Genomic DNA, 27,226 nt, shown 5'->3' with positions numbered 1-27,226 from the left:
CTTGAGGGTTTAGAAATACTCAGCCTTGAAAAATCTATCACCCATGTACCACAAAAGCACAACTTTCCTGCCAGGACATCATTGTGCAACTGCTTCCAGTCTGTTTGCAGAGGGCAGCTTCTGCTGGGGACTCAGATGCAGGACAGTCCCATTCAGCTGTCATGACTCTCTCCTTGTGGGTCCTATGAGTCTCCTCGATGTGCAGATATATGTATACATATGGTGCTTTGTTAAATCTGACGCAGAAAGTCTGACAGGTGAAGGACTTTGCTGGGTTCTAGGGAGAAATTCTGCAAAAAGAGAGAGAGAAATAAAGATGTTTGAGGGATATGAACAGTATAGTCAAAATTCCAGTTTCATACGAGCTTTGAAATTTTAATCCAAAATTCCAGCAACAGAGATTACTCAGACATCTCTCTCTTGTTATTTTAATCTTTTTAAAGTTAGTTTACAGTTAAGTTTGAAAATAGCACTCAGCTGTACATATATGACTTAAAAGTGGAAAACTGCTAAAGACAGACATGTAAAACCTGGAAACCTCTGCTATTTATTATTTGTAAAATCTCATCTGAGTTAAATCTGTCCTCGTGGATCTGAACACTGCTTCACAGTTGTTGAACTTTAGTCATGACTAAAGCAGAAGACTGTTTTTGAAAATTCTCAGATCTCAGCTACTTTTCCTCTAAATAACTCTGTGTCCCTGGGCACATCACTTACCTTCTTTCATATTCATCTCTTTAACAAAACCATGTAACGCATGCTTGTATGCCAGAGGACTGGAGAGGCTCAGCTCATTATTTCAGAACTCTGAGCAAAAGTAGGTATCTAAATGTGAAGGCTTACTCTACTAATTAGGGCATCAGATAGCCTTATTCGTTCAAGTGATGACATTCTTTTGAATGAACTTTGGAACTTCATGTTGCTATCCAAGCTGTGCTATATAGACAGCAGGAAAAATCTCTCTTGCATCTTCAGTATTTAACTATACAACTGCACTGATGACATAAACAGGGATCTGGGTGTTTCATTGTGAAGAAATTCAATATTACAAAAGCAACCTGCAGGCTTTGTGGCTGCAGAGGGCTTACATTGCCACAGTTGCTGTGCTAGCATGGTAAGGTGAATAGCCCCTCTGCCTCCCACCCCCAACCCATATTGGAAAGACTTTAGACTTTTTTATTTCCACTGAAACTTGGCTCTTTGGGAGTGCCAAGGGCAGCATATATGCTGTACATAGAGCTGGGAAGTTTTTGACTCCATGTATCAAAGTATGAGAAGCCTGAATATTCTCTAGAGGTTTTCTTTTTATTTCTTTCTTTTTTTTTTTTTTTTTCTTTTTTTAATTGTGGAGCTGTGCAGATTGTAAGGCAAAACTTCTTAGAAAGCTGGTTTAGAGCAGCATCTGAAATGTGTGATTCTTGGAGCCTTCAAAGACTTCTGTATTACCAAATGTGTGCCCAGCCTTGTGTGAAACAGTGGCACATGGACTATCACCTACTTGTATGTTTGAATTAGCTAAAGAACAAATGTTTTACAAAGGTATCCATCCTTGATCTAGCATCTTTTTTTCAAGTGGTTGTGCATCCACCATGCTGCTTGGTAAACTCAGAGTTAAAAGAAGAAGTACTTTGTTTCCTGTTTGAAATTTTCTGACCTAATCTTCCAGCCTCTGGACATGGCTGTGGGTCCTCTGGTTCTGCCTGCTGTGTGCGCTCAGTAACTGCCGTCCACATCCTCACTGTTCCGCTGGCTGGCGGTCTGGAAAACGCTGATGTTCTAAGGGTTACTGGATTACAATTGTTCTCTGCAAACAAAATTCACATCTGTTCTGACAACTTATTTCAGCCTGATGCAACTTGAAAAGGTCGAGATTAATCCCAGAAAATCAGACTTCTATTGGAAAGGCCAAATCAACTTTAATTGTAACACATGGCTATTTGTATTGGCGTTTAGCTGCGGCCATTTATCCTTCTTTCCATTGGTATTATTTGTTTCTGAGCTCTCTACTAAAGCCTACAATGCAAGCTGAAATGTTTTAAGTAATGTAACAAAAATAACAGCTGACATCTTTCCTTTTACAGGTTTCCATTGACCCAGGGTATTTTGCGTGCATGGCTTTTAGGACTTTTGTTTATCTGCAGTCTGGGAAAAAAAAAAAATCATAGAAGAAAATGTTGGCTCTTTTTGTAAAGATTAATGGTGTCTACTGTACTTTCACACCCCCCCCTAGCCTGTTGGCTTTATCCATCAGAGCCCGGGGGGGATGAACCACTCGCTCTGGAGTTCTGCCTCCTACGAAACTTTGATCACAGGCACTAAAGAGTTTAAAAGCCCTTTGCATTACAGCAGTTGCAAGCTGTGGTTTTCTGTGTTGGTGAGGTGACTAACAGCAGCACCCTCCCCTCGGCATGCGGGACAGGTTGGTGTAGCACCTCTCTAACCACCCCGCTGGCTGGCTCCCGGCAGCTGCTATCAGCTCAGCCATCGAGCCATCAACTGACATTTGAGCTCTCAGATCCCCTGAAAAGTGACAGGACGAGAGAGTCTCATTTGGCAATACTTTGCTCTTGCTGTTTGGCCTGGAGAAAGATACTCAAAGTGGTAAGATTGTTTAGCAACAGCTGGCAAGCACCCGGGTGTGAGCCTGATTTTCAGACATGACAGGCACTTACAGGAATGTTGCCAGATACAGCTGTTTAAAAGCCTTAATAAACAGCAAGTCAATACTAATCTTTGCCAAATTAATCTTTTCCTTGACAGCCCATCAGAGCAATTATGCTCAGACTCGTTGTAAACACACAATTGTCAGAGGGTAAGGATCTTCTCCGCAGTATACTGTGGATTTTTGCACACAGCTTGTTTTCCAAATAGGAAGGTTTCCTTTTCTTTTCCCCTTCCTCTCTTTCTTTTTTTTTCTCTCCTATTTTATTTTCTAGCCAATTACATGTTTGCCAGCTTGGTATTAGCCTGAACAAAATTTCTTTGTAAAGCGTCTATCGCAGCAAGCCCTTAATAGAATGTGAAATGATGACAGTTGCAGGATCCATGCAGATGCACATTTGCTAGTGGGTTTCTCTAATTAGGCAGTAACTGTGACAGACTCTGAAATGTTACAAGTCATTGTTCTCACTTGTCCTCTTGTCGGTGGAATAAGAACTACATTTGAGTTGTGATTTAATGTGCTGCTGGGTAATAATAAAATACACGACTTTGCAAAGGAAAGCAAATTCTGTCTGTGAGACCTGACACAAAGCACCTCATGTTCTCCAAGGTGCTCAGCACCTCCTGCAGCACTGCCAGCACACTTACTAAATAATATTTTATTTAAATGCAAAAAGACTTGAAGTTAATAAATAATTAACGGAGCAATGGTTGTATCTTTCTCTTTCTTTCTTTCTTTTTCTTTCATCCTCTTTCTTCCTTCCTTCCTTCCTTTCTTCCTTTCTTCCTCCTTTCTTCCTTCCTATCTGTCTGTCTGTCTATGTATCTATCCATCTCTATCTTTATCCCTACCTCTATCTATACCTACCTATCAATGGGAGTTCTGGGGAGTAGCTCCTGTATGGGTTACATACAGCTCTTCAGCTACTTCTCAGTGTGTGCAAAATAAGGATTTTTTACCTACTCTGTTTCCCCAGAGCACAGAACGAGATCTCTGTGGATCTGCCATGTTTACAGCATCGGGTAAGAAATAGGCAGATACAGTCTTGGAGATGGTAGTTCAGGCTGAGATGAAGTCTCAGAAGGTTGAGGAAGGTGGTAAGAGCGTGTTTTACCTTCCAGTAATGAGCTCTTTTATTGTCGGGTTTCCTGTTTACAGAGGAGCCTCGCAGGGAATATTTGGCAGAGACGCCACTGAAATCAGGAACTGGTATTTGGTGAGAGAGAGAGAAGTGGGCACGAATACATTACATTTCATTGTGAGTGGCTGGGGCCCCCCATGAATACATTACTTACTGCCTGCTTGCAGATGAATGTGGGGGGAAAAGGATGTGAAAGGGACCTATAGCAGGTCCCTTTGAAGAGCTTCTTTGGGTCAGAGGCAGCAGCTGGATGGCATTTCTGCTCGAACCTCTATGAGTTTGGTGATAGAGAGACCAGGACTCATGTTGCCAGAATGGGGCGCGCTGAGAGCAGCAGTAAATTCGGAGAGCCTTTCCTTTTAAAAACTTCTGCTTACCTTGGTGCATGCAAATGGGATTTACATCTTGCAGAGTGCATATGTTGCTAACCTTGCATTTGCCCACCACTTTTTAAAAATAATTTAAAAACCCCATTAATTTCAATTAATGGAAGACATTATTTCCCTTGGTTTCTATCACTTTGACAGACGTCTTTATCATATTTAGTTGCCGCTACTGTATTGCTTCAATGTGTAGGTTGTTTCATTCCTGTGTGCTTTCTCATTATCATTATTATGACAGATGGTGACTTACAACCAGTGACTTGGGTATATGTGTTACTGTGGTGCCTAGGCCACGGTGCTTCAGCGAAGGATAGGGCATATCTTCATGAACTCCACTGGAGTTTCACCTGCTTACAAAAGGATCTCAACCTTCTAGGCTCCATCTATTGACAATTTGTATTTGTCAATATGCAGCTGAAAACAAAGAGCAGATTGCCCTTGGCCAGCAACCATTGCTTTTTCCCAAGGTCAGACATGAAGAACTGACATTTATGCATTGAAGTTGGATCTTTCCTTTGGAACAAAGTGGCTTCGGTATAACCCTGGCCAAAACTGCTGCTCGTCTGGAATAGCTGTCCTGTGTGAACAGAGCCTGGGCACAGAACCATACTGAAAGCGCCGATGGGTAAGGTGCTGCACAGTAAACACGCCGCACATTTCCCTTCTTACAGACTGAGAAACACCAACTAGCCAGAGGTTCATACAGAATAAGTATTTTATTCATGATGTATTTTTTTATTTACATTAAAGTTTTCTTGTATTTTGAACTCTGCTTGGATACCGAAATTAACAACTTTATGTGACTGCGCACCTGCTCTAAAAGAAATGAAGATAACACAGTTTTTTCCATAAAAGAAAAAGGAAAACTGCCTGTCAAAATCAAAGCTGATTTTTCTCATCCCCAGGAATTATCTTGTCGCTTTAGAATTAATATGAGTGGAAAATGTAGTTTACTATAATATAATAAATAGAAGACATTGGGTAATTAGTAGTGCTGGTATATTTCTAAAGTACTAAACAGACAAACAATAAACTGTGAATTTAATCACGAGTTCTCATACAGTTTCAAGACAGGAAAATTAGAGCTCTCAGCTACAGTCATTTGAGTAATCACATCTGATCTGCATTATTTATTAGTTATTACATGCCAAGTGATTCTGATTGTACATTGCCTGAAATCATTCCAAAGCAAGCATGCCTTTGTTTCTGTTTTGTTTTTAAAGAAAAATCAATGGTATTGCATAATGTGTATTTTATTCGAGTTGCTTTCTATATTTCACATGGAAAATACAAATCAGTGGTACTCTCCATTAATTAGACAGGCATCTGGGATTAAATCCTCCAGAAATACATTTTCAGAGCTATCCCTGATCCAAAACACTGACAAAATACCTTCTTTTGGATTTTTTTTATCCCTTTCCCTGTGGCTGTTGAACTTACCTTTCACTTTAGGATGTTTTTATGATACACTCCCTAAAACTCTGTAGGACCTTTTGCATGTATAATAAAATGGCTGAAGCATATTTGGTAATATTTCTGTTGGTAATATTTTTATTCCACTTGACTAATTAACCAAAACTGATGAAGTTTCAAGAAGCAGCATTATGCAGTTTTATTCAGTTAGTTTGTTGGTTCAAGTCAGTTTTGGGCAACTTCCTGCTACAATGCTTTAAAAAGGAATTACTTAAAATACCTTTTTTTTTTTTTTCTTTAACAACCAAAGAAATAGAGAAATAAGTATTCGTTACCTTCATTTTCTGCCAGTAAAGCAGGTTTGGTGTTATATATGCCACTGTAAAAACTAAATAAAGTATTCACATCAGTTGTGAACAATTTGTGCCAGCAAAAGTTAAAGCGTCAAAGAAACCTCTTTAAAATGCTAACAAATTTACTTACAAACACCTATATTTATTATTTCATAAATAGGCGCAACAGGTTCCATAAAAAAGATTAAATACAGACACAGTATGAAGAAACAATAATACATAGCCATATGCAAAGGTTATAATTTAGCTGTCTCCAATCTGTTTCTGCATCTAATAAAATATCAGGTAAGCATTTGGCAGTTTTATACATAAAAGGACTTAAATGATGTTTACTAACCAGTACACATAAAGTGATTTTCTTTAAAAAAAAGAAGCATTTTTTAGGCAGTACAAAATAAATGTGTTTGCTCTTTATCAACATTAGTTTTTTTCCTAGTTTTTTGTGTTTATTTCATGAGACGAAGCCAATATGTTTAATTAATATAATTTGGGAATATTTTACTTTTTTTCTCCAAATACTTTGAAAATATAGAACTATTAGTCAGTTGTTTAAAAATGAAGTAAAAATATGAATGTTTGCCAATTTAACCCTTATTGTGAAATCAATAAACTGGAATGAGCCAGTTTCAATTACAATTAGCTACAAAAACATTCACATTTTATACTCTAGGAGAGTGTAACATAGATGCTATTTACAAACTTGCTATGACTGCTACATCAAGCCATTTAAAAAGTCTTTAGTAGTTTCATATAAACACCCATTATGAAAAACCAATGGAAAATCCAGGACTTTTATCCGAGACATCTACAGTTGCTAAGGCAGTTACTATCGCAGCACTTCACAGCAAAAACCAACATAAAATCTGAATGGTCCAAGTTTCCTTCAGGGAAGAAGAAAAGCAATGTCCGTTAAAGGATCTCAGGGCAGGGGTGGAAAGGAGAAAGAAAGAGAAAAAAATGGGGGGAAAAAAGAAAAAGAAAAAGGAAGAAGCAAGACTATTTTTTTCCAGAGTGGGTGACCCACAAGCTCAAATAGTCCTAAGTGCTTAGCAACTTGTATTTCCTAATAAAATGCAGAACTGCCTTGACTGCATAAAGCAATCCATGATGAAAAGACTTCCCTGCATTCCTCAGTGGAAAGGAGAGGTGTTTCAGATTTTCAGGTAAGGTAGAGTGCTTTGTCCCTCTGCATGCCCCTGTTCAAAGAGAAAAAGAACAAATGTGATTTTTTTAAAAATTTGTCAAATTTTTAGTCCTATTCTTCAAAAAACCCCCACAACCCTACTGTATGTCATTAATTCCAAGCATATCACTTAAGTATGGCTGCATTACCATGGCAATAATAAGAAAAATCCCAGTGCCATGGTGGCATGTAGCAACCCCCAGACCACATCTGGCTCTAAACTACACAGGACTGGGACATGCGATTAAGCCCTGGTTTGAGATCACCGGCACTAGCAGGTTGGTAGCACTGACTATCCGTTTCTCACAAAGTGAATAGGTACAGCTGAGGGTTTAGCACAGCTCTCAGAACGATACTTCATAAGAGCCCTATATGATGTGGCCACTTTCCTTAGAGGGCCGGAGAACTTAGTTACCTGAACAGGGTGCCAGCCACTGCTATCTCTGCGTTATTTTATTTACTAGTACAGACATAGCCAAAACGCGTTGGGCTGGCAGGTTCAGGTAAGCACGCGCAAGGGACCAGCAGAAGCTTCTGGCAAAGCCAACTAGACCAGCTCTCTGCTGGAGACCAGGCTCTACAGGAGACCTTCCACCAATGCACTGTGTCTAGCACACTTTTACATTCAGTTCTTGCTGGGTTCCAGCTTCAACTGAAGCATACCAGTTCAGAGCAAAAGGAGTCATTTACCAATTTCTAATTTGGAACAGTCTGTAGAAGTCAGAAAAACCCATATCATTTAAAGGAGAAGCAGCATCACTGATGGGGCTTGGTTCACACTGCAGAGATTTTTTGGGAGAGACGCTTTACTCCTAATCTGCTTCCTCGCCAAAACCCAGGTACCAGTTCTGTTCTTCCACAGCTTCACAGCTTACTTGGTTTGGAGTCCAAGAGCAGCACAGAGCAAGCTACGCTGTATTTGGCAGTTTATGGCAATTCTATAGCAAAAATAGGTTAAGCCCATGCACACAGATTCACAAAGGCATATCTACACAGGGTATATACAGGGTCTGCTCAGAGAAAGCTTCTGCTGATGGAAAGTTATGCCCAGTGGGCACCTAGAGGGCACTGCTAGGAATGATTGCGCATTGCTTTTTCCAGAAGAGACCAGGCATCAAAGCCACAGGTAGCTATGGTTTGTTTGACAGAGGACAGTCTGCTCAGAGTTCAGTGTAAGTGGGTATAAAAGACTGTGGGCTGGGTATGCTCCTACAAGGGCCTGCAGCACAGATCAAGACATTATGGTGGTACAGCACAGAAGCAAGACCATTCTGCTGAACAAGTGGGCAAGTCACGGGGCAACAGTGATAGGTACAGGGGAAAGTGATGCTGCTGTGCAGACCAGTTAAAGTCTGCCTCAGTGTCAGCAGCTTCTAGTCAAGGTGTTATTCTGACCTAGTAACCAGAAAAAGATTTTTGTTCGGTTCCAGTTTTAGTTCCAGAAACACTTTAAAACAATAATGCAAGTGAAATTCTTAGTTTGAGTAAATGTAATGGGTGAAACTAGTCTTTAGTTCTGCTTGGTGTTCATTTGTCTGAGCTAGATTTGACACTTTGGTAGCAACCAAGAGCTTTTATCTGCCTTTGCCTTGGAGATTCATGCCAAGGTCAAGGGGAGGTCAGGCTGGTGGGCACGTTCACAAAGTACAACAGCTATCATTTAAAACTCAAAAGATACCTTCTGTTCAGAGTCTTAAATGTTTCCAAGCAGTTCCTGGGACAGTAACATAGCTCCACAAAAACCATGCTGCAGAGGAGTTGAGGGTTTGAAGGGATTACTAACCTTATGGTAGGGGCATAGAGCTCCCACAGGTATGGTGTTTTGTTTCTGTCCTGTGACCTTCATGCCCTTCCCTTCCACGTATCTTGTATCCCATGCATCACTCCTGCATCTCACTGATGTGGGTTTTCATGACCCAAACTAGTTGTTTTCACTGGCAGCAAGCTCTCCTCAGCAATGGAGTATTTGGAACAAATAGTTCAAGCCATTTGCCTCACAAGTAGGAGGCAGTGATCGTAAAACTTCTTTCCTACACCTTCTCCCTAAGATTTCAGTTCTGGTTTTCTAAGGAATGGAAGTTCTCTAAGACCAAAGTGTATATGCTGTGATAAGGTGATAACAATGTCTAATAAATCTATGTATTGAAAACTTGTCCTCCCACAACAGTCTAATTGCTGAATAAATCCAGTGCCATCACAGATGCACTTCTGAAATACCGTAGGAAAACAGGCAACAAAGCTGTTTCCAAATTCTCTATCAGATACTTGTGTCATGAATGTTGCTCAACACAAGGTGGCATTCACTGGCTGCTTACCCATTACTGCAGTAGTCATTATTCCAGTCCACAGTCTGTGCTGGAGGATTTCTGCACCCTGAACGAACATACTCCATTGCTTGGGTAACAACTTGTGCAGCTGTTGATGTTGGATTGATGATATTCTGATAATCAGGCTGAAGAGTAAACCCCTAGAGGAGAAAGCAAGTACATTACATTGTACGGAACCAAGCAACAGGTTGGGTGCATTAAAAAAAACCACGAACGGTGTGTAGTGTGAAATGGTAGAATACTTCTTTTCCAGGTGTACTTTAGGTTATCAAACTTAAAATAGGAAAAAATGTGTAGGTACTTTCTAAGTTTTAAAATCTTTCTTTGGTTTGAGAAATGAAGCACTGCCAAATCATTGTGAGCTATTTCACAGTCACAAGATGGAAGTAAAAGGGACAGAGCAGAAACAATTCAAACCCAAGAGAACAACTCAATCAGCACTGGGGCAAAAAGCTCTGTTTGCTCCTTAGAGCTTCCATTTAGATTAAATGTAAGGATACACACTAGTCGTTAATTCCCAGAATATGCAACAGAATCTTTTTGAAGGATGTAGGCAGCAGGTGGCTGACTGTTTTATTAGACTACACCTATTCACGTATTGTTCTCAAAACCCTTTTTCTTCATTCAGTCACAAAGGGACCATCTGCTGCTTCTTTTATTTGTACTTCTCTCTCAACTAAACAGAAATTCAACCAAAGCTTTTTAACAGTTGTTGGACTAATGTAGTGAAAATAGCACAGAATAACTTGCTTTTTGAAACCAAGAAGAAGAGAAAAAAAAGTGGAAGTTACAAAGAGACATCTAACCTGCTCCCTGAAATATCTGTCATATGAAAAGTCACAATAATTTTTAGCTCTTTTGATATACGAGGATGTTTAAATGTTGTGTTTCAAAACCAGGAGAACAATTGAAATTTCAAGGCTAGTGTATCTGGTTCACCCTGTATAAATGTACATCATGTTCCTTTAAAGTTAGAAGAACTACATTGGGTAGAAGTATGACAATTCGGTATGAAAGCAATCAATGTCTGCTGAAAAAAAACAGACCAAACTCCTTCCTGGGGCAATGGCATACAATTCCCACTCAAGTTAACTGGATGTGTAGCTGCTAAAGCAGAAACTGAACTTGAACCAAGATACCTAGTTTGAAAACCCACTCCTTCTGGCCTAAGTCCACATAAAGAATAGATAGAATTGAAGCTCATAGCTTTTAGTTTTAAATTCTAGTGCATTATGTGTGATCACTTCTTATACACAGCCTTCATTAGGACAGGAATTTTGCAGAGAGCTGTTGTTTTCTGCAGGTTTAACAAGTCAGCCATGCCACCTTTAATCAAGATAAATGAGTATTCTCAGGTTTTGCCTGGCCCCCTCCATCCACAGAAGTGAGTTTCCTTCAAATATAACATGCCACTTCCTCCTTCACATCCCTCTTTCTTGGTGCATTATACTCTGGCTCTTCCCCAGAGGTCCCCGCTGTGCCTCTCGTGTACACCATCACCTCACTCCACTCACCCTGATCATGGATTTTAGCCTAGGCCATAAATGAGTGCAACTTTCTTCCATAATCTCTTCCATATGGGGAATATTCCAAGTCACACTTCAGTACCTTAAATGCTCTTTGAAGCCTCACTTTGTCCCCGACGACTCCAAGAAACAGACTATTAGCAGCGGGCAAGTTCACAGCTGAATTCTGCATCTAGTTGTTATGTAACTTACATACTGCCCTGCTAATAAGGTAAAACAAAACCCACCCATGGTGACTGTAACCCCCATGCTCTGTACACTGCCTTTTCAGCAGGCTCTAAACCTGCACATCAGGCTGCATAAACAACCCCCATGCCTGCAACGGATCCAAAGGAAACTGTAATTGAGCAGACTTCCCAATGACTTTAATTGGAGTTTTGTGTGATTAGAAGGCAGGAAGATTGGGTTTGTGTATCACCGTCATCATTTTTATACAAAACATTACCCGTAAGGCCTTTCTAATTTAGCTGTAAGAGGAAAATAACCACAGAAACACATCCTGCCCTCAGGCACTCAGGTTTACCTTTGCCAGCAAAGCCCCTGAGCTATTTCTTATCAGTCTTCAGGAAACAATCACATATATGAGAAAAACACTATATGGGGCCAATAGCTCTAGCAGTGCTGCAGCAAAGCATGCAAGTGAGCAGGCACAGAGACTCAAGTACTCATGCAGCAAGAAGAGACAGTTACCCCAGATCAGAGGAAGAGCCCATCAGTGCAATATCCGTTCCATTTCTTCTGGACTTATGACAAATAAATAGCTTAGATGTCGGAGGATGGTCCTGTGGTTTAAATGCCAGCTTGGAACTGGGTGGGGACTTATCCTCGTATTTTCTCAGGTTTTCTGTGTGACCACAGACAAATTGCTTTGGCTCTCTTCCAATGAAGCATGCATGCACATGCGCTTGGACTGAATTGATACCTCTCATGTTAAGGTTGGGACCATGGATCCAATCTTAATTCTCCTATCTGTAAAATATGGAGTAGCAACACTTTCATCTTGCACCTTACAAGTCTGTTTAGTTTATAACTGCCTGGGCTTGGGGCCTGTTACTCAGGACATGCTCACGTGATGAATTTTAAGATGGTGCAGAGGTATCTGAGCCAGGCTCCAGCGCCAGAAGCAGCTGAGCTGCTGCAGCTCAGCAGTCCTGCTGGCGTTGAGGGCTACCAGAATACCAGCAATGTGGGTGTTGGAAAGCATGCCTGTTAAAGCAAAGTAATTTAAGAAACCTGAATTCAATATGAAGGACTGATAAAGTATGGTGATGTTTAAGATATAAACAGTAATTACCTCAGCTTTTTCATCAACAGAAAAAGCTCTGGAAATATAGATCTGTACAACAGAGGGAGACAGCCTTGTACCAGGCTTGTAGTAAATATTTGTGTATTATTTATGTAAGCCCTTAACAAACAATGATGAAATAAAAAGTGCTCAGAAAATGAGTGCTTCGAGGTCTAATTAAACAATGCTGAATGTTTTTGCATTGTAATGCTCAAGAGAAAATCGCCAACTGTTTTGCAACCTGCCTAGAATTTTAAATTTCATTTTCTTGTTCCAGATTGAAATAAAAATAGGGAACTTGATAAAGATTAATTCGATGTCAGGAGGGACATTTGCTCTTTAATTAGATTTCTGTAGCCCTAGCAGTTTCGTTGTGCCACTGTAGCAAGTCCTAAAAAGCCTGCAGCAGAACTAAACAGTGATCCTCATCTCCACACTTTACTGGGAACTAATTTCATTTCCTGCCTGTCTGGAGAGGTATTTTCAACAGGCATCAATGTTTTTGTCTTCACAACTGATTTATTCATCAATCTCAATGTGATATTTTAAACCTTTAAATTACATCCAAATCCTAAAGCATCTGTTTATTACACAAGGAAATTGAAAATCTGTCTGTGTGATATCATACAAAGATTTTTCCTTAAGGTTATAAAGGAAGTTGACAGATATTAATGATTTTTTTTTTTCTCTTGACCTCATTCGAAGACAAAGCTTAACAAAAAAGAGGAAGAAATCTGGACAAATACAGCAGGTCCCTGAGTTTACTGTATATAATATATACCAGAAAAAATGAGGCTATTATTTTTGGCAGCCTATACAATCATCTTGCTGTATACATTTATTTTCTAAAGGAAAAGAAGTACCTGAAAGTAGACTGAAATGAGTTATTATTTAAAATAAAAAAAAAAAAGTGACATACATTAATCTTCTGCTTCTTTGTTATGCGTACATTTGCAGCCATGGTTACTAGACACTGACAATCTAGTTTTGCTTGCTCTACCTGTGAACCAAAGTGGGACAGAGATTGTAACAGGACTCACCATCCCACTCAATGCTTGAGTGAAGGATTTTGAGCAGGGAAGGAGATGCTTCCAGTAGGGCTACTTAAAAGGGTTCCTTAACAAGAACTGGGTGTATTTGAGAGGGAGTGAATCTTTGGTCTCATCACTCTCCACACAAAACAGCACCGTACAACAGGCTGGAGAGCGGGGTACGCTCAGAAAGAAACACAAATGTCTGTGTGAATAGAGAAAGAAAGAATGACTTGCAAGAGAAAACAGGTCGCAGCTTCAGATGCCATTTTAGCCTGAACTTTGGCAAAATCGTGCAGATTTGAATGACAAGGGTTAAGATTCAGATCATCTGATCCCAACTAAGTAAAAATTAAACAACATGTCAAAAAACGTAAGAAACAGACCGGAGAGAAGCAACTCTGTATCAGTTAAAAAATAATACAGTGATAAGATGCTCACATGAGCATTTAATGACAGAAAAATCACACTTTTCTAATCTACTGTGATTTTTCCAGTGTGTCAAAAGTGGATGAGAGAAAAACTGCTACACAGTCGGTTTCGACTTTAACAAGGTAAAACTTTAACATGGCTCCTGTTAATAATATTTAAGAAAAATATAGTATATTTCAGAATTAGAAGTCAAATATAATAAAAATCAGGATCTAATTTAAATCTAAGTATGAGAATAGAACTGAATGGTCATTTTTTACACTGTAAATGAGCACCCCAAAGGTCTACAGTAGGGATCATTATTTAATTTATTAATTAACTGTTTTGGAACAGAAAGGAAAAGAGGCAAAACAGTCTACTTTGCAGAAGCTACAAAAAATATTTAGATATCTCAAAATAGAGAAGATTGTTTAAAAGAAATTAAAAAATATTTACTAATGCTAGGCTCATGACCAAAATACTAATACCTAAATTTTACTTTGCCTTGTGCATTTCAGAACAATTTGGATGCATTGCATCAGCTGCATACTGCACAGAACTAATTGATTTAAAAAATAACAGAAACTGCACAGTCACTGAGGATTTTTGGCTACCAACACTTCTGATCTTCATGATGTTCTGTAGTTTTTGTGGACTCCTGGAGGAGACTGCCCTTCTCCAGCTGGCAGTCTCTCTTGGTTTGGCAGCTGCACGTGTGCAGGCAAGGACTGCTGGAAATGGAGGAGGACGTGCTGTTCCCTGTGGAGCTGATGAAGATCAGCTCATTGTCCTGGCAGCAGTGGGGGCAGAACTCTCTCACCAGGTCAGCACTTCTTATCACTCCCTCCTCAAAGTTACGCACAGAAGAAAAGTTTGTGGATTTCACGCGCAGTGGTTTTGGAGAACTGTGTTCCTGCCTGCCAGGACAGAAATCTGGATCTTTATGTGATTTTTCTTGGAGCTGGCAGTCCTTCAGACATACTAGAGGACGGTCTTTGATAAGAAACTATCCTCCCTCTCCTGGAGAAAATGAGTGATCAAGTCTCCCAGAGTCACAGTGTTAAATCATGGGATCTGTTAGAGAACAGGGATTCCCAGAGCCTGCTACCATTGAGCACCGCACTAGTAAGCCATGAACTATTTCAAAGCTGGATGTTGGGAAAAAAAGGAAAAAAATCAGAACCCACCACTGGTGGGAGCTGTGACAGCTGCTTCTAATATGTCTACAGCACAGCTGTCTGTCTGCAATGGTGGTGTCCAGCCAGGTGAGTCTGCAAATGCCTGCAGTAGAAGACTGCTACAAAGCTGTTGGCAGACTTAACCCTTCTCTTGCCTATTGAGCTTCATGCTGCAGTGTGACATGAGAAAATTCACCACATTTCTTCTTAAAGTGTATTAGTCTGGTATGAGCAGTGGTGAGGTTTCCGAAAAGGAAAATGTCTCCTGTTGCAAGTCACCCTGTAGGGAGCAGGATGTTAATTAGTTTCTGCTCTCGCTGCTTACACAAATTAGATGCCCGCTGGAGTCTTTGGAAAAGGCTTAGGGCGGCCACACCTTTAGCATGAAGGAAATCAAACAGCTGAATGAAGAGGAAGTGAAAAAAAGTTGAATTAAATGCAACTGTTGCTTCTGCTTTATCAGACTACATATTCTCCCCTTCTTCTTGGCTGTCTTTTTATGTAGCAGAGTGGTCTACATTGTGCTGCTGCTGGACTGCACCTCACATCCTGGGTCCTCCTTCCCTCCTCACCGCGGGCTGGACGTACGGGTGGTACTGCTTCTTTGTCCTCATTGCTGTTGACTCTGCGCTGCTGTCATTGTTTGGAGGGCTCGCTTTTTTTTCCACTATGTCTTTTCCTCTTTAACATGCTCTGTGATCAGCAGAGTGTTTGCTCAATTTGAGCAGAGGGGAGAGCAGAATCCTTGGACAAATGAGTCACAAAGAGGCCTTTACTTTAAGATTATAGTTTCTTGACTTCTTGCTATTTGCCTCCTGGTGGCCAACCTGTCTTCCGTGCTCCAGTGCAGTACGAAATCCTGGTGATAGTGTTTTCTAACATTTCGTGAGTATGGCTAGAAAGAGTCATACCTAAGAGACTAGACGGGATACCACTGTTCTGCTCTGGTATGGCAAATCATGGTAGTATTAGTACACCTGTTGTCCTAAAATTTAACATACTTTTTGCTTTGTCTTTGCCAATTTAAAGGAAATGGATTGTATATTTAAACTCAATTCACAGACTCTGTAAACTGTTGTATGCTAAAAAAAAAAAAATTTTTTTAAAAATTACAAATATTCCAAAGTGAAATTATGTAGATTTTCCAGAGCTCAAAAGTTGTATTACTTTGAAAAAAAAGCAGAAGTGTAGGAAATATAAACTGGCTTGTAGATGTTCCTCGGTGCTTAAAGTGACATGTATTTAAGAGTGGCAGTGTAGCATTTCAACAGGTAATAAGCACCTGTCACCTTAAGTGAAGCTCAGAAATATCTCACCATGGTATCTTCATTATAAGCATCAGCCTTTTTGACTACGGAATAGGAGCTGGTAAAAAGTATTTAACCTAACCTCTCATGAGTTTAACAATGGAGAGCAGGAACACAGAGGTATAGCATTTTTTACTTTACTGTACTTGTACTTAGTAAAGCAAAAGACTCATCATGGTACAGGTCTACGTATTGACTTTTAGACACCTGTTTTTTACAACGTAGTGTCCTGTGTTTTCTCTTAAGCTAGAAATAACTCAACTGCATGCCACACATCTCACAGATGAGTGAAAGTATTCTCAAGCCATTGACACACACACCATGCTACCTTTTTTGTAGTATGTAATGGTTTGGAATAACACCTAAGTGTTTAGATTCATACAACAATGATGATGTTGTATGTATACATAAGTATCTAATATGTGCATTACATCTTTTGCTAGCCCCTACTATACTATTAATTCAATAAATAAAGCCAGATTTTCAAATCTGTTCAGTAAATTATGCCTATCAATGATTCTGGAAAAGACATAAGGGGTTTAATCTTCTATACCTCTGCATTGGACAAGTAATGTACAAGTGACACTGAACTTGGCAAACAATCTGAACTTGGAAGACTGAATCACTTTGCAATAAAAACTCGCTGAAATGTAACTATACAATCTCAACAGGCTGCTGTCACAGATGTCGTTTTCATGTTTGGTAAATGAACCAGGGTATTGCACTGAGTCTCTGTCCGTTGCTTTGTCTCTCATTGCTCTGAGACTTCAGGTTCAACCAGGATTGCATCAGGCTTAGGATCTCCAGACAGACCCTCCTGGCTCATCTGTCTAGGACTTCCCCTAGCTAATTCTAGCTGCCCAGGCTTGGGCTTAATTCCTGAGACTTGATCGTGGGATCTCTCAGGACACTCACACCAGGATGCTGAGTTTCCAACTAACAGGAAAACCTTCAAGAATACATGACAGTAAAAGACTCCACATTTGTGTGGTCATAAGTCTGTTGATGCTGCTTACTCTGATCGTGAAAAATAAACTGGAATAGAAAAAGGTTGTAAACACTTTACAAATTTTGCTTCCTGTCTGATTACTCCAAATCGCTCTTGAGACTAAGATCAAAGTCTCTGAAAAAATCCAGATCATCCTGAGCACACCTTGGTTTACCTTCTGAACAACTATATTTATCAGTCCAGATTGCTTTCAACTCTTGGGGTTTTTTTGTCCTGCTTTGGAAAATTTCTTTCCCTGTTAGATTGTTCTCCCAGCTAGAAGCTATGTTTTGTGTTCAGGTATTCCCATCTCTGAAGACCAATCTTGAGATAAAATGTTTCCAGCTTGGAAAGCAAATGCAAATGCCTTGTTAGCAAAGGTGAATTTATAGAGATATTTAAAACATGCAGCAAGTTTATGACTATGTATTATCAACCAGAACTGACAAGTTTTGTGTATACAAATTTTGTGGAATCTTGCAACTCCATCCAAAAAATTTTCATTCTAATGCCTCTTTGCAAAGCAAGATCTTATCATTAATAGTCAGATCTCATCCAATACAAAAGGAAATCTTCTCTCATGAAATCAGCAGGATTAATCTGCTCTAACCCTCCATAGGCCTGAGCCCAAAAGTCACAACACTGTGTTTGGCCTGCATTCATCCAGAACTACTAGGAAATGTATTGAGAATCAACTATCTAAAACACTGAGAATGGAAAAAAAAAAAAAAAAGAAAGCCACTATATTGGGATACTGGGGACAGCCCACTTATTTCCAGTAAAAAAAAGGTATATCTATCTAGCAAAATGAAGTTATGAATGCAGCATAAACTAACATACTCATGTTCACTTAATCTAGCATGTCTAACACAACCTGTGTTGCTTCATGTTCCCTCTGACTGTTCCACATCACAGTCAGCACAAGGATAACAGCACAAGATACAATCATATCTTTTTCTAGACATGCCTGCCTTTTGTTTGTAAAATTGTTTCCTGAAGACTTAACATTTTGCTTATATTTCAGGATACTCCCAGATTTGCAGATGGATCTATGGACACACTTCTATTTAAAGGACGCCTCCTGAATTTGGCGGGGAGAAAGGGCTAGTGTTCAGAAGACTGTGATCAACATCATTGCTAGCACAGACAGTTCTACTGAAGTTCCCCATCATCTAGGTAAGCTCATTCATTTGTTCTTGCCTTTGAAAGACTAAGCTTTCAGACTATACTACAGCAGTTTTGGAACTCTGCAAAATTAAAGCTAATCCATAGCTCTTCTGGATGACTTTTTCTCTGCCCCCCCGCAAAAAAAATTCCCCAGACAACTGAAAAGCTCAAACTTACTTGCTGCATTGTAGGTGAATGTAAAGCAGACTGGACCTGCATCGGTAGCTGGTTTCCAATGGACTGCTGCATTGAAATTGGCTGGTGTTGCTGGATGTTGAGATGCTGGTGCAGAGGGGGGCTGATCTGAAGAGGTGGCGGTGGGGAAACAGCCATGTTTGCTATGGAAACAGTCACTGGCATTTGGTTGTTGGGCTTGGGCGCTATGTTCCTGGGGATATTGGCATGCATGGCAGTGATGTGAGGATTCATTCCTGGTTGTTGGTGGTAGTGGGAACTGAGGTACAGTGCAGAGTGAGCCTGGGTGGGCCCATGAAACACTGACTGCTTTGAATTCATCATCTGAGGTTGTGGGGAGGCTTTAACATCAACAGGTTCACTGTAGCTCTGTTGAGAAAAACAAAAACCAGACAATACTTAGAAGCTACAAAATGCTGTTCTACACCCTGAAGTCTGTTTAAGAGTCGCACCATGGGAGAACAAATATCTGGACCATCAAATTGTCCTTGAAATGGAGTATGGTTATTACACTAGAAAAAGAATTAATCCCTTTCACATTACACTTTTCTCTTCACCATTGTAAAAAAAGAAGTTAGCTCCTCTCTTTCCCAGTCTAGTCTGACATTTGCTTTTTCCAGACTTGGAACTGGCATTGCTGACCTACTAACCTACACAACAAAGACAACCAAGCCTGTCACATTTATTCACATAAGCAGCCACTACTATCGTCCTCAAATTTGATGGCCTCATTGAAAAGAGGTTCGGGAGGGTGGGTTCCAGCAAAAGTCTGCAGTGGTCTTCAACGTGTCTCATTTTCCCATCTGCAAACCAGGGATAAGAATTTCAGTGTCCTTCGCCATACACGTTGATAGCTGCTAATAGCGCTTTATCAGTTAGCTAACATAATGAAGAGGCTAAACCCCATCCACAGCTGCTCTACTGCATTGAATGAATATGCTAGTTGCTGTGCCAATACCTTTATTTTGAAGTATGCTGTGCTGAGATGCTATCCATGCCTGTATAGACATGTTTCATGAGCCATGCATTCAGAAAAATAAAAATATTCTAAATAAGTTCACTTTTAGCAAAACTTCCTTTGTTAATACCATTCATAAAGTTCTGAAAACTCTGTTTAGAACTGATGTCCATATAAATGTTAGACTGCATCAGACACAGGGAAGCTATCTTACTAAACCTGGAAGAATACTGCATAGAATATTAGAAAATGCACAGATTTTCAAAAATTTTATGGTCTGCCCTGATTTCTTAAATCCGCTAGTAATAAAAACTTCCCATTAATGAATGTGAATTTTAATAATACTCTCTGTTGCAATATTTATAACTTGTTACTTTTGACTTACTTAAACTCAATTTAAGTTGTTTTCCATACCCTTATTTTCTTAGATCTTCTGAGTGCTAACTCTGTGTGCTCAAGTAAATGATGAAAAAAAATTTAAGAATTAACTCCCATGTGCTTATAGGTGGGAATTATCATTTGCAGTTAAGTCATACCAGGATTAATAGTCAGTGAAAGGTGAAACATGCTGGAAAAAAATGGCAGAAATGTCCCCCTGGAGAAAGCAGTCACTTTGTCAAAACAAGGGCTGAAAGATGCATATATGCCCTTATTCTGTGACCTCCATGTCATGTTTGCTCAGTTTACAAGTCAGGGTAAGTTTCATGTTAGTCTCAGCACTCCAGGGTCAGTGAAGTCTATTTGTATTCTTTCTGAAGAATGTACCATCACCAACAATCCGCTGACACATGTGTTACTGAAATTGCTTCATTGAAATTGTGATGATAAAGATGAGAAAGATAACTTCATTTTCCCTAAGTATAAGTGCAGTTCCATTAGCAAAAAACCCTTGTTTTTTCCAGTAAACTAAGGACAATTAAATGAATATGATAAAATTAATGCAAACCTCTGCCTCTGTGGATCTGCCTGGCTCTGCTTGCATGTGGGTGTACATGTGTGCAATATGTATTATATGCATGTTTGCAGGATTCAGATACAGACAGAAAACCCCACAGACACTAAACGATAAAACCTGAAAGTAGGTGCAAAATCTGCCACTTTTTTGGTATTATTTTTAAAACACTGAACTAATGTTCATGACGACATGAGACATATCCCCCCCCCACCTCTTCCCAGTTGTATTTTTAGGACACTCTCGTGAGTGTGGGAGCAAAGACTGGCAGGTTTGCTGAAATTTCAGAGATTCAGAAGCAGGTTTGCTAATTAGCAGCATGGTCAGGACCCTCCTCTTGAGTGTCCTGGGCTCTTTACACATTACAGGAGGCATATGCTGTGTCCTTTCCTGAGAAACTTGAAGTTTTACTGAGAGCATCGTCCCCTCATGAAAGCAGCTTGCCTTTCCATGATGTAGCTGGCAGGCCCTATCTGGTCCAAGCAGGGATAATTGCTCCTGAAGTGTCTAAGGGCAGATCAGTTAAACAATTCCTCCTGGTGAGAACATATCAAAAAGCCTTTGCGGCACTATTTGTGACATACTGATACATACTTATATTTCATTTGTGACTACAAAGATGCTTCCACACACCTTTTTAACAAAGATATAGTAAACCAATTTAATTATTGGGTAAATCTGAGTTCACACATAAGTGGTGAATGCATGGGCCATACTGATAAAATTACAGACATATCAGATAGTTAGTATAATTTAATACTTCAAATACCAAATTATGTTAGGAGGAATCGTACAGTCTCAGGCCAGAGACAAATAACACTTGCTTTACCTCTGAGAAGAGCGTCTGCAAAGTGATCAAAAGGGACTGTTCCAGTTGTCTCAAGCTGTCAATCAGCTTTCTATATGTTTCACTACCTCCTGATGCAGTGAAAAGCACAACACTTCAGTTTCAGGCCAAGTATTTTGCTGTTACTTAGGATGCTTTAAATCATATGTGATCTGAAGCCAAATCGTCCAATATTAGTGTAAAACACATCAATATTATCAGTTACTGGGAATCTTGATAAATGAACCCATTAAATGCTATTCTCCAGCATACCGCACTTTCAGCTTTTTCTAAGGCTGGGTCAGAAACACAGATTTTGTAAGTATTGCTGAAGCTAATGGAATAGGTGATGTCAAATATTTTGGCTTTGTTATGTTGCTTTACTGTGAAATATACCAAGAAGTATATATGATGCATAGGTCACATTATCATTTTGGGTACAATTACTGCTTTCACAGAATTGAATAGGCATTGCACCTGTCCACTACATCATCAGACAGTCTTAGATAAGGACTTTTATTATGGGTAAAACTAGAAACTAAGAAAGAAGGGATTTGATTAGCCAATATGGGCTTCAAATGTACAGTCATGTTCCCTAACTTTGTAGGTTTGAATTCAAGCAATTTTCTCTCGCCTTATCCAAGGAGAAAAGTGCAGAAATAATTTACACCCCCTCCCCCTCCCCACCCCCCCTTAGTTAATTAATCTATCCAAAACCAACACAGACAATTTACATCTCTAATTTTTGGCATGAAGTTATAGGATACAATTAATTTACAGATATATGCAGTGGAGACCAAAATTACAAATCTGTACACACAGGTCACCAAACATTGAAGCTTAGTATCTTCTACATGCGACAAGGTCTCCTACTAGACATGCAGTGAGAAAATCTTTTATCACTACTATCAGAAGTATGGTGTTGTAGACCCACCACTAGAGGGTGACAGAATATTATATTTAGTTACTGGTAGGACATGGTATTGTACACATACATTAGCGAATATACACTAGGACCACAAACTAGCTTTTCTTGACAGTCCTTTATGCTCTTTGAGTGGCTTCTACTTGTTCTGGAGTTTAGGTCAAAGCCTACTCACGGGCTGGGAGTAGGGTTTCTTATGGACCTGCCTCTCCATCTAACATCATCATCTAATACCATTGCCTAAATTAAAAAAAAATAATCAGAAGGTGAAGACAAAGTAGGTAGGCCAATGCAATGGAATGCTACATAAAAAGTATGACTGCCCTTTAGGCATAACACAAAACCACCTTTTTTTTTTTTTTTGTCCACGAGTATCTATTCTTTTTACTGAAACTCAAAGAAAAAGAGGGAAGAACATTTTGAAATCCCAACAGAAAGAGAATGAAAGTAGAAGAGAAATAGGGAAAAGAAGGAAACAAAAAAATCACTACTGTAACTCTGATGATAATGAATATAATTATATTAATTACAAGTACTGGTGCATGACTCTCAGTCCACAAAATGTTTCTACTTGTATCATACTTTCAAGGAAATGTGTGATGATACAGATGACTGATGTTCTTCAGAGAAATTGTTGAGAGTTGATCATTTTGCACAAAGTTCAGGAAGTGCTGAATCAAATTATTCCCCACAGTTTTCACCAAACTCATGCCCTTCCTTCCAATTCCAGAGCAAAGTGAACTTTCTCATCCACCTTCTACTCTCCTATTGTGTGCCAAACCTCCTTATGCGTAATTGCCAAATTAAAGAATTAAATTAGGCTAAGGGGTTAAGCATTGCTCATTCAGTTGTGCTATTCTTTTCTAAGGAGAACTGCCCTGGGACCAATGGTCCTTCTTGTCATGGACTGAATTCAGGCACAGGGGGGTGTCAGTTCCTTAAAGGAAAGCGACACTGGGATTTCCCTCACCCCCAAACATCCAACCCACTCCTGCAGTTGAGAAATGGTTTTTGGTACGGACATCCTGCTCAATTTAGTCGTGTCAGAGAAAAGAGCAACAGCCTAGTGATGCCATTCTGGCATCTCCACAGCTTCCTTTGGGATATGATTTTACTTCCACTTTGAAAAGTTGCACTTTAAACCCTCACCTGTATATCTGGGTAACCAAACAGCTCTTGAAACCTACACATGGGTTTTGATTCTAACTTGTGGCTGCCTTCCGGCTACTGTTGGCTCTTCTAACCCCATTTCTGTTGGAACATAAACAACATCCATGTGACTGAAAGTAAAGCAAGGACATGTTTTAACAAGGCAGGACTCTAAGGGCCTGATCCTTACACTACTGAATTTAATGGAAAGTCTCCTATTAACTTAAGAGGAATTTGGATCAGAGCCCAACACTGTTACTTCAGTCTTAATGTCTGGATGTCCGTTTCATTTTTCATGAAAACCAGGCAGGGCCTGGCTAACAGAGGCTGACAATCATTCCCAATTCATGAGCACTACTTTTGACCTGTGTTTCTTCAGAGCATACCTAGAAACTACAAGTGCCTATACTTACCTCATTTTGCTTTTTTAACACGTTAATGCAGTTACTGCTAGAAATGTTGCCAGCAAGTAGGACCATATAGATATATATCTAAACATATGTATATAAACATCTTCAATTTGCATACTGCATACATGCTTTCTATTCAGCATTCTTATCTACTATAGCATATGATGCCATCATATATGGGAATTAAATAATTAATTTTGCAATAATTTCATTCTAGTAAGAAGTGCTCAACTAATATTGCTGTTTGCAGTATAAAATCAAAGACAGTGTTGTCCCAAAGAAACAATAGTTGTTTTACCTACAGAGAAAAAAGTTAGTTTTTTCCTTATTCTATTGATTTCACAAAATCAGTTAATGATCAAAGCCTGTCAGTTGGAGCAATATAATTCCAGTTGTTTACAGACCAGACATTATCAAAATACTTCTTTATTAACATCAGCAATTAATCTCTCCTTTAGGGTAAAATACTCAGTAAATAGATTCAGTACATTCAGAACATTCAGTAAATGTTCTTGGTACTATTGGATGCCTATATGTTCTTTAAACACATGCTGAAAGACTTCCTCAAGGGCAAAGACATGAGCCTTATGGCCAATATGGCCAGCATAAACTTTCTATCAATGCAAACAGCTGTACTTGTGGGTGAACATAACCTATTCCAACCTCAGAAGATTTTTTTATATAGCCAAAATGGTGTAACATAGTTTTATTTTAAATGAGAAACAGGTGCTTCTCTTTAAATGAGAAACAGAGGTTTGGTAGCCTCTCTAGATAGACAAGGACATGTCTATGTAGACAAGAAGTGTACTATGTGAGTATTTCAAGGCCTAGAAAAGAGTTTAACTCAATTCAGGTTTTACATGAATATGTGTCAGAAACCTACATAGTTGCCACACTGTCCCTTTTCACGATGGTGCCATGCACACATCTAGTGACTGGTGTCTGTCCTTCAGCCATGCTGAGGAATTCAACAATTTTTGGACTCTATGACCAGAATGAAGGTTACATTCAGGTAACAGCGGTGATTATGTCAGCTGGTACCAGGAAGGTCCAGACTGTGCAGGCTGTGATCAAACTTAGGCAGGCCTGACTCAGCTTTAAATGAGTTATCTTCAGTACTGTGACATTAAAGAGGCAGATAGAAGGAAATTGGCTGAATATTTATGCAGCTCCTACAAAGCTTACCTAAGCTTAAGTTTGCATCTGCTGTCTCTTTGGTGGAAGGAACATCTTGAATTGTTTATTCCTTCTCTCAGCTTTTCTGTGTTCACATAATCCTGTCCAGTTTTAACATTTTTGACATTTTAGGTCACTTCCAACCCCAAGCCTGTCCTTGAGAAGAACCCCTTCTTCTAGCCTACATGGGCTCAGCCATTTTATTAATACCCCTGTGAAGCTGTTTATGAGAGAATGACTTCTCTCTTCAGCGTTTTCTCTTTCCTGCTTAGCTCTTTAACTCCTTTAGAGATTCCTTTGACTTAACTCCATCCACTCCGGTAGAGAACTCATATGCATATTTGCAGTACAGCTGCCTTCCTACCTAAGTCATAAGAGGCTCTTAGCAAATGACGTTTCATATTTTGTTAATTCCAGTCACCTATTGCAATAACAACATCTGGGACTCCAGAGAGTTCAGAAAGCTTTTTGACACATTCTTGATGTTTCAGAACAAAGGAGTAAGCCATGGGTTGTCATCTATAATTAGCTGAGGTGGCTCAGAAGAACATCTTCAAATCTAAATATACATTTTGTCATCATCTACAGGGGATTGTCATGGATTCATTCAGGGTATGTAAGTAAAAATGGATGTTTTATGAATGTAACCTGGGTACGTGTGATAAAGGATATGCAACTTTAATTTGATACAAGTGTTTTAATTCCCCAAATGGAAGCACTAGGCTAATAGTGAAATCTAGTTTTATTAACTCACTTCAAAAACAAACACAGTTCATCTCCAAATCAAAATCCAGCTTCTCTCAAGCTCAAGACATTTCTGCCATTTTTGGCAGAAATTATGTGAGAGCATCTCTCGGTTTTGCACTGCTGAATGTAAAGCTTCACATGATTTAGCCTCAAATCGAATTCATGGCATTAACTTAAATATAGTTTGCTCTACATTTTCAGCTGCAGTAGATAGTGGGTTTCCTTGCTAGAAAAGAAGGTGGTTGGATGTGTGTTATTATCAGATTAGACAATTGTTTTATAAATATATATGTTCACTTACCAGATACTCTGATGCATCACATACTTGCACATACATAATTTTATTTATTATTCCTTGAAAATTTCTGACTACTTCAAAATAACTCCAGAAAGAATGAAAGACCGAGGTATCACAGAAGCACGAAGTACCTGCTGTAAAGGCCTTATATTATAGTTTCCCCAGCTAGGGATTCTAATGTTTAATGGAAAAAAAGTAAAAGCTGTAACTGTATGTCATCATTCTGGGTTTTATTTGTTATTGTTTTAAAGGAAATATTGCCAAATGCCTTGTAGCACTTTAATAGCTACAAAAAATTTAAAAATATCATGCATCAAACATAACCGTATTTTTTATTTATTCTTTCTGTGATGCTTTCACTGAGAACAGCCTAAACTCTTTTATGAAACTCCAAAACATCTGCATGGACTGGGGCTAGATAGAATATAGAAATCTGTTGTCTCAAAAAGCAGAAACCAGGTGCCTTTCTGCCAGCAGCAGAAGGGATGCTGCTCTCCTTGTATGCACTAGCCAACTGATTAAAGCATTGACCAAGAGACAAGACAGTTCAGTCATCTACTCTGTCAAGAGATATTCAGAATTATATTTCCAAAAGAAATGTCTTACACCCCAGCAGCTGCTTATTTCAGGGAGGAGTGAGCCAGGATACAGTGCTCCCCTACAGCTGAAGACTGGCCACTATGCAGAAAAGAATTTGGGATTCACTGGGCTACAGAAAACAAATCGTAGAGAGAGCACACCTGCATATCTGCATTTACTTAGGAGTGGGGAGATGCACGATCTGGGAGAGCTGATATATTTTTTTGCCTTTTATATGTTAGGCAAGTGCTGTCACCACATACATATATGAAATGGGAAACTAATACCAAGTTTACTGTTTGAGTTTGGAGTTTTGTGGGTTTTTTAACATGGTCTCCATTTTGCTTTTTACAAGTAGCTAAAACTTTTTCATATATATTCACTGCAGTCTTAAGAGACTCAAATTCCTTAGGCTGTTCAATTGTTTTACAACATAGGCAGTGTAGCAGGTATTTCGGGTGCCTGGAAACTCTCTGGTTAGAAATTGCTGTGCTAATGGCATTAAGGCAATGCCAGTCTTACTAGATATGACCTTTAGTTTTTTTATGAAATGTAATTGCAAGGCGATGACCTAGAAAAGCTATGTCTGCCATATACTTCAAGACGCAATTTTACATGTCCGAAGGATTTGCACTGTCCACAAAACTGAAAAATGT

At 39.3% G+C, this 27,226-nt stretch overlaps 1 protein-coding gene across 7 annotated transcripts in view; it reads right to left on the bottom strand.

The window, feature by feature from the left end:
• Window positions 1-4,883: 4,883 nt before the first annotated feature.
• TOX (thymocyte selection associated high mobility group box) overlaps window positions 4,884-27,226 on the bottom strand; it is a 227,978-nt gene continuing 205,635 nt past the window's right edge. For all 7 annotated transcript variants that reach the window (XM_030012688.2, XM_030012685.2, XM_030012684.2 and 4 more), the window contains 3 exons: window positions 18,533-18,919; window positions 9,451-9,602; window positions 4,884-7,148 (listed from right to left, as the gene is read on the bottom strand). In XM_030012688.2, coding sequence (XP_029868548.1) covers window positions 7,112-7,148; window positions 9,451-9,602; window positions 18,533-18,919 — 576 coding nt within the window. In that variant the 3' untranslated portion in view covers window positions 4,884-7,111. The remainder of the gene's footprint in view (window positions 7,149-9,450; window positions 9,603-18,532; window positions 18,920-27,226) is intronic.

Source organism: Aquila chrysaetos, chromosome 4 (genome assembly GCF_900496995.4).
Source record: "Aquila chrysaetos chrysaetos chromosome 4, bAquChr1.4, whole genome shotgun sequence".
NCBI classification, from domain to species: domain Eukaryota; kingdom Metazoa; phylum Chordata; class Aves; order Accipitriformes; family Accipitridae; genus Aquila; species Aquila chrysaetos.
The sequence above is the reverse complement of the archived record's forward strand: the minus strand, read 5'-3'. Positions and strand labels throughout refer to the sequence as shown.